Genomic DNA, 15205 nt, shown 5'->3' with positions numbered 1-15205 from the left:
GCATGGCCCCATGGGAGTCTGACAACCAATCAGAATACATTTGTTACACAGGAACAGGAAACAGAGGTGGGACTGAACAGGTTATAAAAAGCCTAGCAAGCCCCTCCCTCAGCCCTTCTCTTCTTCTCCACCATCATTGAAGCATGTGATCATCTTTTCTGTTCAGGACTCAAGCCATGTGGTCCTGTCCACCATTAAAACCAAGCAGCCAAGCAGCCGCCATGTCTCCAGTGTCTTTTTCCCCACTTGAAGCCGAACCCAGTAGGACATTTCTTCCAACAATTGGCACCCTAGATGGGACTCTAAGCTAGCCTAACCAATGGATATAGTCTAGGTAAGCCTCCCATGCTGGCACAGACCCCATTGAGTCTGTGGGTGGACTTTATCTTGGCCTTAGCCATTTGGATCTAGGTTTTAAAGGGGTTTTGACTTTGAGCTCAAAGGCTGCCTGGAAAGAGGGTGAGTACTTCTAACTTTTAATTCTCTAAAATTTAATTTTAAAGCATGGCAAAGCATGGAAATGTGTGTATGCCTGCATGTGTGTGAGTGATAATGAAATTTTTCTCCCAATCACAGCTGGATTTTGGTTCTTGTGTGTTTTATCAAGAGACCCTGGAAAGTATTAGGGTCAGGCCAGAGCACAGGACCTTCTGTTAGGGAAAGGAGAGCGTGTGTGAAAATGGATGGAAAAGTGAATGAAATTTTGTTGCTGTTGTTGCTTTTGTCCTCTGAAAGCAAAAAAGCAAAGGCCCATTGTGTGTAAAGAGAGGAGGTGCTGGTACTCACTGCAGAGGGGCAGAGGTCCATCCAAGATTTGGATCATTTTGGATCTGGAAAATTGTTAATCCCATGGGGGAGGGTCAATTCGCCTCAGGCAATTCTCCCACTTGAAGAGTAGCAGAAAGGATCTTCAAAACCCAAGCCCGACTGACTCAAAAATGATGCTGCCCCACTGCCCAGTAAAGCAAAATATGTTGGACTGGTGATCTCATGAGTAGGCGTCCCCAAGCTCAATGGGTGTAATTTTAAAAATACGAAATAGCCTGGATTGCACACTAGCTAAACTCAATTTGGCCTCACTAAAATAAGAGCTAAGGCAGGTTCAAGTCCCTCCCTGGGCAGCTGTAACTTAAAGGAAAAGCATGGCTGTGAAGAATTTTGGGACCTCTGCTTGCTTGAAACCTGTCTGGAAGCTCACAGAAAGTGATATATGATATTAATTGACAAGGAAAATTGGATACTGTAAATTTCTTTCCAGAAATTGTGCCCTGGCTGCTAGACTTTCATGGTTAAAAGCTCTCGGGGAGGCACTGAAGAGATCCTTCTGCTGTCACTCAATGACTTTCCATCAGAAAAAAAAATTAAGTCTCCCTGACCAGACCAATTTTAATCTTTTGCCAAGAAGCTGTGTGTTCCACTCACATGTTTTAAAAAAAGTAGGGATTGTGGAAAGTTATCACCCAGCCCTCTTCCAGAAAAATGAAATATCCTAGAAAATATTGAAAAGGCAGAATATTTCCCTGGATGTGAAAAGGAAGAGAGAATAGCTCCCTGCAGCTTCCTGCCCCCACCCCCTTTGTCAGTAGGCCATTAAAATGGCCAAGCCAGTCCCTTTGAATAATAAAGAGTTCTTCCCTTCAGCTCCAGGGGGATGGGATTAAGGCATGATAATATTGACCCAACTCACCACATGGCATCTGAGAACTCAACCAAACCTGTATTCAAAATGCAGCCTAGAGAGTTGCCCCTGCATGGGCCCATGGGAGTCTGACAACCAATCAGAATGCAAGATCAAGATCAAAGGCCAGAGAGGGCATAAAACCAGAGACTCAGCTTCTCTTCTCCACCAACATTGAAGCATGTGATCACCTTTTCTGTTTATGACTCAAGCCATGTGGTCCTGTCCACCATTAAAACCATCTTTCCAAGCAGCCTCCATGTCTCCAGTGTCTTTTTCCTCACTTGGAGCTGAAACCAGAAGGACATTTCTTCCAACACATCAATGAAATGGAGTTTGAACTCCTGCTCTCCTGGATCTATCTATCTATCCTTCCCTCCCCCTCCCTCCCTCTCTCGCTCCATCCATCGAACCATCCATCCACCCACCCACCACAGCCCTGATGTGTTCCTCAATGAAATGGAGTTTGACCCCCTCCCCTGCTCTAGAGCATGGGGACTTTCTATGGAAATCCCATCACTTGGTCCAACTCCAAGTTCCTCCCCAGCTGGTGGGAAGATGAGGGTGGTGCAGGTACGTACCTCATGCAGGTGATGGTGACGATGGCTTGATGGAGAATTATGACAGACAAGGGCCTCACAGGCTCATCTTCAATGACTTCCTGAAAGGAGAAGGAAAGTCATGTAAGGAAGCTCCTGAGATGTGGCCATCATCCAGCTGGCACTATTCCCATCCCTATGCCTTTCCTGGTTGACATGGGAAGTCCTCAACTTACAACTGGTCACTTAGCCACCATTTAAAGTTATGACGGATCTCTCCAGGATCCCTCTTAGAACTAAGGGGAAATTTGCATTTCCAAATAGCCATTTGTCTGAAATGGTATAGGGTTTCCTGGCTGGACTAGAGGACCGCCAAGGTCCCTTCCAACTTTGTTCTTCTAATTCTAACACCCAAGGACTACTTATGACCCAGATTTGAAGTTCTGAGAGGCTCTTCTTCCTCAGGGATCAGAGGATCATATTTTGGTCGCTTGGCAACTAGCCTGCATTGATGGCAGTTTGCAGTGTCTCCTGACCATGGTTTAAGTCAGGGATGGGTAAGTAGGGCCTCACTACGACCTGTGAACTTCAACTCCCAAAATCCATGAAGGCCAGAGAATTCTGGGAGTTGAATCCACCGCTCTTAAAATTATACAATTCCGCCCTCTGCATTTCTGGACATTGGCTGTGTAGTTTTTTCTAGAAAGTCTCAATGCCTTTTTTCTTCTTTCTTCCCCTAATTTTCCATTTCTATTTGTCTTTCTACTTTATATATTAAATATCTGTCTATCTGTCTGTCTGTCTCTCTTTCTCTCTCTCTCACTATCCATCCATACATCCATACATCCATACATCCATATCTATCTATCTGTCTGTCTGTCTGTCTGTCTGTCTGTTGTGGCCCAGCAGGAGCCGTTGGAGCTGCCACCAGACTCTGACAGCGAGGGGCCCGATGATTCGGCTCTAGAGGATGTGGAGGACCCTGGACAGGGCTCCAACTCCAAGCAGGGTGCAGAGAAGCTGGTTGGCCACCAGGTGGCACCTGAGCCTTGGACCAGTGGGGAGGAAACAAGGGAGAGTGAGCCGGAGGTCAGCAGTGAGTTGTTCCTGGATGCTCGGCACCGAAGAGCTACTAGGCGTCAGGAACAGTTGTGCAGTTACAGGAGGTAATTGCACTCACCTGGTGTTCATTAGGCTGCTCTCCAGATGATTAAAAGGACTGCTTGTGCACACGCCCCTCTTGCAGAAGTTAACGCATTGACTAAAAGTTGGAGAACTTTTGTAACTAGATTGGCAGGCTGGATTGCTGCCGAGGCTTGTCTGAGTTGCTGCCAAGGTCCTTATCTGTTGTTATGCTTGGCTTTCAGCCACCGAGGTTTTGGTGTCTTGCTAATAAAGTACATTCCAGTTAAGTTTGTCTCGGCATTCGTTACTGGATGGAGGAGGGTGTCAGAACACTATCTATCTATCTATCTATCTATCTATCTATCTATCTATCTATCTATCTATCTATCTATCATCATCTATTTTTCTGTTTGTCTGTCTGTCTGTCTGTCTTTGGATATAAAAATAAATACTAATAATAAAAACAAATTCACTTAACAACCGTGTGACTAATTTAATGGCAGTGATTCAGCTAACAACGGTGGAAAGATAAGTCATACCATAGGGCAGAATTCACTTAACAGCTGTCCCACTTAGCAACAGAATCGTTTGGGGCCCAATTGATTGGAACTCAATTCAGTTCAAATTCTCTTTCAAACTTAAATATGCCCAGGAGCACCTAACCCCCCTCCCCACTTACGATGATCTTGGTGACCAATTCCTGTTTCTGGGGTAGATGGAGGTCTTGCCTCCTGCTGAGGGCAGCCGCTTTGGTGACCATGATGATGGACCTCATGAAGGCTTTCTTCAGGCCTTCGTCCTGGGAAACCCAAGTGGGAAGAGGGTGAGGTGAGAAGACACCAGGAGGAAGAGGGTGCATCTATTTATTTCAACCTTTCCATAGCTGACTGTCTTTTCTTGAACTCCGGGGGGCTCCCAATCAAAATACCCCCTGGACATTCTGGATTCTAGTCCCGCCTTAGGCTCCCAATCAAGTCCCACCTTAGGAGCCCAATTTGATTGGGCTCCCAATCAAAATACCCCCTGGACATTCTGGATTCTAGTCCCGCCTTAGGCAGGAGAGGCAGCTGAGAGACTGTGGGCCAATCACCAAGAGATGGAGAGTTCTAGTCCCGCCTTGGGCATGAGAGGCAGCTGAGAGACTTAGGGCCAATCACCAAGAGGTGTTCTAGTCCCACCTTAGGCATGAGAGCCAGCTGAGAGACTTTGGGCCAATCACCAAGAGATGGAGAGTTCTACTCCTACTATAGCCATGAAAGTCAACTGTCTGAGCCAATCATCAGGAGACTGTGAGTTCTAATCCCACCTTCAGCATGAGAGCCAGCTGGGTGAGTCCACATCTGGCCCAGTTCTTCTCTCTCAATCCAACACACATCACAGGGTTGTTGTGGTTGTGTCCCAAGGGAGTTGGCGGCATACAAATTTTATTAAATTGAAATTGAATTGAAATTGTGTGAAAAGGAAGAAAGAGGATAATGCGCTGCCTTGAGTGTAATGAATGTGATATGACCATAGATAAAGAAACCACTAGCATTTCATCATCTCCAGGGCAATTGGAACAGGAAGCAGATCTGAATGGGAGGCATAACTGGGGGCTGGAGGTCGCCTTTTGAAGATTCTCCCCAGCAACCTCCAAGAACTGCAGTCAGGTTGTCCTTGTTCACCAAAAGGGGATATTTGTAGCTCAGGGTTGAACTGTGGAGCCATTGGTGCTCCCTGAGCTTGGTTGGTTTTTACAGACGTTTCTTATATTTTTTCACCATCAATTGAAATCCAGAGAAGCAGAGATTAACCCCAGACAAACAAGGCAGCAGTAAACAACAGATCAAGGAACCAACAAGAGGAAAGCAACAGTCCTGCCAGCACTGACACGAGAGTAGAAACCAGCCTACCTTGTTCATGGTGGAGTACTGGACGAGAATTTCGGACACGATGGGTTGGATGAAAACACCCAGGTCTTTAGGGGAGGCTCCCTGGGCTGCTTGTCCATAGCAGAGGATTAATGTTGTCCTAATCCGTCTGTCAGACACATATTGTGGCTCCTGCCAGGACAAAGACGAGGGGGTCAAACTCTTTTCCCAAGCACCAGAAGACAAGACAAGAAGCCATGGATGGAAACAGATGGAGATTCTTAGTCATCCAGGTCATGGTTGTCCCAAAGGAGCTTTTTCCAAGGCAACTGGACTTCTTTTTTTCCTTGAAGAGGTTTCACTTCTCATCCAAGAGGCCTCTTCAGTTCTGACTTTGGTCAAAACAGAAGAAGCTTCCTGCATGAGAAGCGAAATGTCTTCAAGGATAAACTAAGCCCTTTGAAAAAGCACCTTTGAGTCTACTTGAGATGTTTGTTGGGCAATTCATGATCTTCTCTAGACTTATAAAATGGTCCTCCAGGAGATGGAGGTGGAGAATTTCCAGCCCCACCTACAATCTCAGCACTGATCTCAGGTCTTTGAGATCTATGACTAGTCTGAAGAGGCCAGATCGCCTGGAGCATCCGTACTTCTAAACATCTAGGACTTTCCTTCCCAGAATCCCATAGCCTTCTTCTCTACTGAGCTTTGGACCTTGGAACCCCATCCCTGGTCTTACCTCATGGGAGCCTTCCAAGAGAGATGGTCTCTTGGGCTGTGCAATGTTACCAACCTCCCTGAGGACCAAGAGAATTTCTGGCAGATGATGGAATGCAGCGAGGTGGATGCTCTCCGAGATTCCCTAGGCAAAGTGATGCTTGTGAATTAGGACATTTGCATTTTCTTTTTTTAATCATCATCATCCTCCTCCTCCTCCTCCTCCTCCTCCTCCTCCTCCTCCTCCTCCTCCTCCTTGCAAGCCCCAGGCCCTTCTACCACTGAGGAAATTACCTAACTGGGTAATAAAATGTCTGCAAAAAAGCAACCAAGCTCAGAGAGCACCAAGGACCCCACAGTCTTCTTCCTCCTCCTCCAAAACCCCCACAGTTCTCCTCCTCCTCCTCTCCTTCCTCTTCTTCCTCTCCTCCCACCCTCCCTCCTCCGCCCACTTTCCCCTCTCCTCCTCTCCTATTCCCTTCTCCTCACTTCACCTCCCCTCTTCAAAACTTGTTCCCTTCTAGAACTGATGAAATGACCCAGTTGGGTTGCGAAAGGTCTACATTTCTTGCAACCAAGCTCAGAGAGCACCAAGGACTCCACAGTCTTCCTCCTCCTCCTCCTCCTCCTCCTCCTCCTCCTCCTCCTCCTCCTCCAAAAACTCCACAGTTCTCCTTCCCTCCTTCCTCTTCTTCCTCTCCTCCCCTCCTCCCTCCTCCTCCTCCCATTCCTCCCTCTCCTCCTCCTCTCCTATTCCCTTCGCCTCCCTTCTCCTCCCCTCTTCAAAACCTGTTCCCTTCTAGAACTGATGAAATGACCTAGTTGGGTCGCAAAAGGTCTACATTTCTTATAACCAAGCTCAGAGAGCACCAAGGACCCCACAAAGTTGGAGGTCTCAGCCCCCACAGGCAGCCCACTCCCACTCACCTCTCTGTCTGTCTCCTCTGCAAATGAGATTGCCAGAAGCTTCTTGAGGTGATGTTTCACAAGGTCTTTCTGCTTGGTATTTCTCAATTTTAAGCCATAATATTTGTACAGGTTTATCTGAAGGTTGGAAAAAGAGTTTGTGAGTCCGAGGGAGCTCCACCCATCATCCAGGAAAAGGAAGCACAGGACAAAGAATGATCAGAAAAGGAGCAAGTGTGGTCAAGCACTGAGCCATTTCCAACTAAGCATGGCTTACTTGCCATGGTCAAATCTGCAGGGAACAAGAGTTGCACTACTAGCAGTGTTCCAATATCTCAGAGGTGGCCCCAAAGAAGAGGGAGTCAACCTATTCTCCAAGGGACCAGAAGTCAAGACGAGAAGCAATGGATGAAAACTTATCAAGGAGAGAACCAACCTAGAACTAAGTAGAAACTTCTTAGTGGAAGATCTTAGTAGAAGACCTCCGATGTCCCTTCCAACTCTCTTATTATGTTATTCTGTGACTAATAAAGGCGTGAGCCAACCAGAACTAAGTAGAAACTTCCTAACAGTTAGAACAATTAACCAGTAGAACAGTTTGCCTCCAGAAGTTGTGAGTGCTGCATCACTTAACGGTTTTAAGATGAGATTGGACAACTATTTGCTAAAATGGAAAAGGGTTTTCTGCTTGAGCAAGGGGTTGGACTAAAAGATCTCCAAGGCCCCCTTCCAAGTCTGTAATTCTAATATTCATTTGTTTGTCTACTATTGAAGAAATGTGGAATATGAGCATCAAAGAAAGGATGCCAAAGGAGAGACAAAATGAAACGACAAACGTTAACATGACTTTTAACATTATTGGAAAACATTTGAATTGTTGAATTAACCCACAGCAGTTGGCCGTGACTAGTGGGCAGTGGAGAGTTGGCTACAGGAATTTGTCCTCTTTTTTTAAACAATTTTTATTTGTTTATGAACAAGGACAAGGACAAAAATAAAAATAAAAAGCCATCTTCCATTACAAATTGTAGAAAGTGTGTCAGTTGGTTACAGTACTTCCATGCGCCTCTTCCTTAGTCATCACCTGCTTTTCATATCAAATCACATATTTTAAATTCACCTATATTCATGTATATTGCAATTATTATATCTCAACATTAATTTGACTATAATTGTTATTACGTCCTTTTATATATAATCTAGAATAGGATTATATAACATTCCATTAAATCATCCTAAAATTATCCAATCACAATGCATCTTTATAGCATATTCTAGATAAAGCTTTTAAACCTCCTCTCATAATTTCCATATATTGTTTATATAAAATATCATATTATCAAACTAATATATCTATGTGTATTGCTATCATTATTAATCATTATTTAACTATAGCTATTGTCACTTCATTTTATACATATTACTAATAAACTAAATTTACCTTAATTTTTATTACACATTTTCATTGCATCAACCTGTATCCCTCCAGCAATAGTACGGTCTTATATCTCTTGCCATTTGTGGCATTAATGTTCTAGTTACTTTCTTAATAAATCCTTTATAAACCTCCCTCGGCAACATGCTGTTCCTTTCGTATCTCACAAAAGCTTGAAACCCAACACCTGCTCTTTCCATCAGCTTATCTTTGGTTATCACTAGTGCTTCTATCAAGATTTCTCTCCTTATCTCCGTCAATTTTTCTCTCTTTTCTTCTTCTGTGCTTTGAAGTCTGTGGTAGAGTTCCAATCCATCCATCTCCCCTTTCCATATTCCGCTCTTGCCATTACCAACCACGCTCACTTTGTTGTCAGTATCCACAGTTTTCTTATCTCTTTGCTCATTTTTTTCTACATCTTTTGAACTCTGTCCTCCACTTTCTTCATTTGCTAAACATCCTCAGTTTCTCCATCAGATTTTTCTGTTTGGTATTCCATATTCTCCAATCTCTTTTCAATTCTCTCTGTCACAACTAATAGATTTTGAATTTCAAACATAATCATTTGCAATATTACAGTTTCTTTTTCCTGCTGGGCCATTCTTTCAATTTTGCATTGGAGGGAAGACAACATTTTAACTTGAAAGATAATAAATGAACCTGTTGTTAAAATAGCCTTGAACCCTATAGTGACAGTATCTGAAAAATTGAAAGAATGTCCCAGCAGGAAAAAGAAACTGTAATATTGCAAATGGTTATGTTTGAAATTCAAAATCTATTAGTTGTGACAGAGAGAATTGAAGAGATTGGAGAATATGGAATACAAACAGAAAAATATGATGGAGAAACTGAGGATGTTTAGCAAATGAAGAAAGTGAAGGACAGAATTCAAAAGATGGAAGGAAAAAATGAGCAAAGAGATAAGAAAACTGTGGATACTGACAACAAAGTGAGCGTGGTTGGTAATGGCAAGAGCGGAATATGGAAAGGGGTGATGGATGAAGTGGAACTCTACCCTAGACTTCAAAGCACAGAAGAAGAAAAGAGAGAAAAATTGATGGAAATAAGCAAGTTGTCCTTTTCTGACCTTTGTCTAAGACAACTGCTGTCCTAAAAGGAGAAAAGCTCAGCATATTTACCTTCTCTTTAGACAAGAAGTAGGAAGCGCTTTGTTGCCTTGAAGGCTTCTGGCTGATCGGCTGCCATCCACTCATTTTCCCCCTGGTGACTTTGTGGTCTGCAGGAATCTGCTTTGACAACAAGGACAACAAGGACAAAAAAAATAAGTTGTGAGGAAGTGAAGGAGCAGAGGAAGGAAGAAGTTTTTCTGTGTTTCCAAGGGGAGGGTTGGTCTCCCTTCTGCCTCAGGGTGCATCGGATCAATGATTCGACTTTTCTAGCTGGGACAGACATGAAGCCCCTAAGAAGGACCATCCGGATTGCATCAGCTGGAGCCAAGAGAGCTTTTGAGAGGAACGGAAGGAAAAGCTCTGCTCCAAATAGTGAGATGAAGAGCGTGGATTTTTTTTCCTCTGATTGGAATGGCCAGGAAGCAACCTGTCTCCAGAGGTTGGTAGTCCTTGATTAATCAACATCTACAACCTGTGAAATTGTTTAGTTGGGGAATGTGACTGATGACCCACCTTGGGGGAGGGGGAAATAGGGTCAGAGCTAACACGCAAAAAAGTGAGGTCAGAGTTGGCTCCACTTAGATGGGGTAGATACGAAGCTCCTAATAAACAACTGGATTTCTTTTGAAGGTTGGGTTGAGGCTCATGATTAATTCGGGCATCCCTCACATAGGGAACCTTGTCTGTAGTACAAGGGAGTACAAAGTTTTCAGAGTGGAGGAGAAGAAGGGTTTTCTTGCAGACATTTCATGGCCCAACTAGGAAATATAATCAGAGCTAGAAGGGAGTGAAGTTTGCTCTCTGTTTATACACAGTAGCTTGCCCTGAAAAAGCAGAGAGCAAACATCACATTCACCAGCACTGATAATGTAGTTGGGTCATGAAATCTGTGTAACTAAAGAACCAAGTTCAGGGAGCACCAAGGGCCCCATCTTCTTCTTCCTACCATATTCCCACAGGTGCAGGGTGTGGTTTTTATATCATTGAACGCCACTTTACACCGTCATCTGCATCTCCTAGTTGCAGGCCTGTGGCTTCCATATCTTTGTTGATGGCCTCTTGCCATCCCTGTTTTGGATGCCCACAAGGTCACCAATCATTGACTTTTAGTTGGTAGGCAGCCTTGGCCACGGTGGAAGGTGCTGCTCTTGGGATGTGTCCTTATCAGCGGAGTCAGACTTCTCTCATCTTCTCTGTAATTGGTGCCACACCAAAATGTGGTCAAACGGTGTCATGTGTGATGTTGTCAGGAAGGGAGGTGCCCGATATCCAAAGGAGCCTTCGCATTTCCATGGCATGGAGAGAGATTTTGCTCCCTCCTGTCACTGCCCATCATTCAGGGTCACACAGTGCAACAGGAGGATGGTTCTCTTGTAGGTCTTAGATTCAAGACGGGTTGGCATCTGTGTTTCCCATAACACATCAGTGAATTCTCGCCAACGCATCCAGGCTGCACTCATCCTTGCTTGCACCTTGCCATTAATGTTCCCTTTTGTTGTGGCCCTCCAGTGGAGCTGGCAGCAGGGTGGGACAATGAGAAGGTTGGAGAAGAACATGGGTCAGACGTGGGCTCAGGCATTTGGTTGGTTGGCTGTTTCAAGAGTGGGAAGATCTATTTGTGACTATAAGAGACTCTGTGCCAAGTGTTGCCTTACCCTATGTTTGGAAACTGATTATCTGGCAGCTCTCCAAGAGAGATAAGGTTCGTGTAGATAAATATTCCTCTGAAAAACTGTTTACCAAGCCTGGCTGACTCTCAATGAAAGAAATTCACAGTTGTGACCAAGACTCTGTTTCATGCTTTTTAAGGAAGCCTGGGTCAGAGACCTTTTCCTTGGAGGTGGGATCCCAGATACCCAAAAATCTCCACCTTCTTTGGATTTTCTCCATGGATTGGAAGCGTTCCAGGGCTGGTAACAGACTCTAAGGACCGCATTGTCCTGATGTTCAGGTGGAGTCCGAAATGGTTCAGTCAATCATTCCATGGTCCTTCCATGCTCCCCCCACCAAGGGCCCCATCGTCCAGCCACTTCTCCAGAACCACCTTTGTCTACTTTGGGGGTCAATTATCTCCATCGTGGCAGCAGTGGCTTCTGCAACCTCTCCACAAAGAACTTCCGGGGGCCCCGCAACACAAACCCAGCTGCTTACCTGGGGAGGATGAAGATGTTTCAAGATGGTATCCAATATTTCTTTGTCCTCCATCGAGTCCAAGATTTCTTTGACCGATTTGCCTTTGAGCGACCGTTTGCTCTCCCACAAATATTGGAAGTGTTCATCCGAGAGTTCTGGGAAGGAGAGACAGGGTGAGATTGAGGGGTAATTGGGCGGGAGGAGCCTTCTTGAAGGGAAGAGGTTTAGGTTTAGGCTTAGGTTTATTAGATTTATATGCCGTCCTTCTCCCAAGGACTCAGGGCGGCGTACAACATTAAAAAAACACAAAACATATAGATGAAAAGTTTGAGATGGTAAATATTATTCGAGGATGTGGATGTTAAAACACTTGTAACCAAACAACATGCTATATGTGATGATGGTTTTTCTTTTTCTTTTTTTTCTTTTCTTTTCTTTTCTTTTTATTTTATTGTTGTGTGTATTAAATATATAACAGAGAGATACGGTATGTGTGTGTGGGGGGGAAATGTAGTTGGGATGGATTGCCACAGGTAGGGGAATAAGAAACGATACTAAATTATAATCTATTAAATGAAATAATAAATGTATAAGAATGATAAATGTTAAAACACCTGTAACCAAACGACGTACTGTATATGATGATGGGCTTTGTTTTTTTGTTTGTATGTGTTTTTTTTCTTTTTTCTTTTTCTTTTTCTATTGTTGCGTGTATGTAACAAAAATAAAAAAATTATAAATAAAAAAACACATATTACAAAAGTTTAAAAAAATTAAATAGAATATCCCAAACCCAATTAAAATTGACAATGACATTTAAAAAAAAATCAAATTAAAATTAACAGTGATCAATAATTTATTTTGTTTTGTTCAGGCCAGGCTGGCTTGCTGGAAAAGCCAACTTTTTAGGGCGCATCGGAAGGACCGGAGGTCAGGGATTATACGAAGCTCTGGGGACAGCTCATTCCAGAGGGAAGGGGCTCCCACAGAGAAGGCTCTCTCCCTGGGGGTTGCTAGCCAACACTTTCTGGCTGACGGCACCCTGAGGAGGCCTACTCTGTGGGATCACACTGGATGATGGGAGGCTACCGTGGCAGTAGGTGGTCTCGCAGGTACCCTCGGCCTAAGCCATGGAGTGCTTTAAAGGTCATAATTAGTACCTTGAATCGCACCTGGAAGACAACCAGGAACCAGTGCAGGCCGCCTAAAAGGGGTGTAACATGGGAGCACCTAGGTGCCCCCATGATAACCAACACAGCCGCATTCTGGACCAGTTGAAGCTTCCGGGTGCTCTTCAAGGGCAGCTCCATGTAGAGAGCATTACAGTAGTCCAAGCAAGAAAGGATGAGGGCATGAGTGACTGTGCACAGAGCATCCCGACCCAGGAAGGGGCGCAACTGACGTACCAAGCGAACCTGGTAAAAGGCCCCCCCTGGTCACGGCAGTCAGGTGTTCTTCTAAACTAAGCCGCATATCCAGGAGGGCGCCCAGATTGCGGGCCCTCTCTGAGGGGGCTAAAATTTGTCCCCCTGTCATCAAAGATGGAATAAGATGCAAAAATCAGGATGACGGAAACCACAGCCACTCCGTCTTGGAGGGCTTGAGGGGAAAGGGGTGTGTAGGGGAGGGCCAGGCTGAGCCTGAGGGAGGCATCAAACCATGTCACAAGCCTCGAGTCCCTGATCTTCATGTCCTTAGACAACCCTCTGGAGAAGGAACAGAGAAATCAAGATATAAAAAAACATATAAAATTAGCCATGGAATATGAAGATTGATTCAGGGTGGCCACTTTTTAAAAAAATGATAAGATTAGAACATTGTGAAATTTCGAAGCAGCAAATAAAATCTCAAGAGCTGAGAGGGTTTCCGCCATTTCTTCCCTGCCTGATGAAGGACAGTGGCAGGAGTTGGGTTTCTCTCATCTAGAGAAAAGAAGGGCAGTGTGTGTGTGTGTGTGTGTGTGTGTGAGAGAGAGAGACATGAGAGGAGTTTTCCAGTATTTGAGGAGCTGGCACAAAGAGGAGGGGGTCCACATATTTTCCGAAGCACCTGAAGGCAGAAGAAGGAGCAACGGATGGAAACTAATCAAGAAGAAACCTGAAATTAAGGAGAAACTTCCAAACAGTGAGGACAACCAACCAGTGGAACAGCCTGCCACCACCAGAAGTTGTGGGTGCTTCATCACTGGAGGCTTTTGAGAAGAGACTGGACAGTCACTTGTCTGTTATGGTATAGGGACTCCTGCTTGAGCAGGAGGTTGGACTAGAAGACCTTCAAGGTCCCTTCTGGCTCTGTTTTGATAGATAGATTGATTGATAGAGTGGGATGGGCTGATGTGATAGGAGAATTAATTGTAATTGTAATTTAATAAATTTATATGCCGCCCAATCCCGTAGGACTCCGGGCAGCTTACAAATACAAGAGTAAAATAAAAATAAAATAGGGAAAAACGAAAACAGATTTAAAAGCAACACAGCATATACTCAAACCTAGATGGGGCTGGACCTCATTCATGGGTCAACAGCCCCAGGCCTGCCGGAACAGCCAGGTTTTAGTGGCTTTTCAGAAGGCCGAGAGAGTGGGAAGGGTCTCTGCGGGTAGATCGTTCCACAGGGCCGGAGCAGCTACAGAGAAGGCCCTCCCCCAAGGGGTCATCAGACGGCATTGTCCAGTCGACGGCACCCGGAGGAGGCCCAGCCTGTGAGATCGGCCGTCTCACAGATATCCAGGTCCTAGGCCATGTAGGCCTTGAAGCGCATCCAGAGACCGATAGGAAGCCAGTGCAGCTCGCGGAGGATAGGTGTAACATGGGTGTATCTAGGTACACCCAATATCGCTTGCGCGGCTGCATTCTGGACCAACTGTAGTCTCCGAACACTCTTCAGGGGCAGCCCCATGTAGAGCGCATTGCAGAGAAGGCTGTTTCCAGAGGTAGCCCAGCCCTGTAGCATAGATACCTGGATATAAAGATAGGATGGCATCTTGGGAGCGTTTTCTCCCCTGGTCAAGAATGCTTCTCCGAGCATTTTCCCTCTCAGGCCCTCTTGGAAGGGAAGGAGGCTCCTTCTGGCCATGCTTGACCTCCATTTGAGGAGCCCTCGGAGGGGTCTTGACAGTTCCTTTCTGGGCCATATCGGGCAGCCCCAGTGCTGGAAGTTGAATCTTCTTCTTGACCTCCTTTGGAGCTGGAGAAGATTTCATCAGCAGAGGCAGGACCTGTGTAGCTCGCTGAGCAGCTGAAGAAGTGGATGGGTGGGAACCCGAGAATTGGGCTTTATGGTTGTTCCACCACTGTGGGTCATTATTAGTGATTTGTGGATGGGCCTCCTGGCTGTCCTTCTTTCGAAAGAGCAACTTGTTCAGCATGTGAGACATCTTTCCGTGAAGAATGAACGCTACACCTGGAAGCAGATCCTATCAACAAAGGAGAAGGTTTGTAACTCCAGAGGGGTCATTGGGGGTTCTGTCTGTCTGTCTGTCTGTCTGTCTATCTATCTATCTATCTATCTATCTATCTAATCATCTATCTATCTATCATCTATCAACTATCTATCTACCTATCATCCATCCATCCATCTATCTATCTATCTATCTATCTATCTATCTATCTATCTATCTATCATCTATCATCTATCATCTATCATCTATCTATCATCTATCTATCATCTATCATCTATCATCTATCATCTATC

At 44.9% G+C, this 15205-nt stretch overlaps 1 protein-coding gene across 1 annotated transcript in view; it reads right to left on the bottom strand.

Moving 5' to 3' along the window:
- LOC116514147 (maestro heat-like repeat-containing protein family member 7) overlaps positions 1 to 14888 on the bottom strand; it is a 36247-nt gene extending 21359 nt beyond the window's left edge. The window contains exons 1-7 of the mRNA XM_032225612.1: positions 14471 to 14888; positions 11532 to 11668; positions 9390 to 9497; positions 6837 to 6953; positions 5235 to 5384; positions 4022 to 4141; positions 2260 to 2339 (exon numbers count right to left, since the gene is read on the bottom strand). Coding sequence (XP_032081503.1) covers positions 2260 to 2339; positions 4022 to 4141; positions 5235 to 5384; positions 6837 to 6953; positions 9390 to 9497; positions 11532 to 11668; positions 14471 to 14888 — 1130 coding nt within the window. The remainder of the gene's footprint in view (positions 1 to 2259; positions 2340 to 4021; positions 4142 to 5234; positions 5385 to 6836; positions 6954 to 9389; positions 9498 to 11531; positions 11669 to 14470) is intronic.
- Positions 14889 to 15205: the final 317 nt, after the last annotated feature.

Source organism: Thamnophis elegans, chromosome 10 (genome assembly GCF_009769535.1).
Source record: "Thamnophis elegans isolate rThaEle1 chromosome 10, rThaEle1.pri, whole genome shotgun sequence".
NCBI lineage: Eukaryota > Metazoa > Chordata > Lepidosauria > Squamata > Colubridae > Thamnophis > Thamnophis elegans.
Note: the sequence above shows the minus strand (reverse complement) of the source record. Positions and strands in the feature narration are given on the sequence as shown.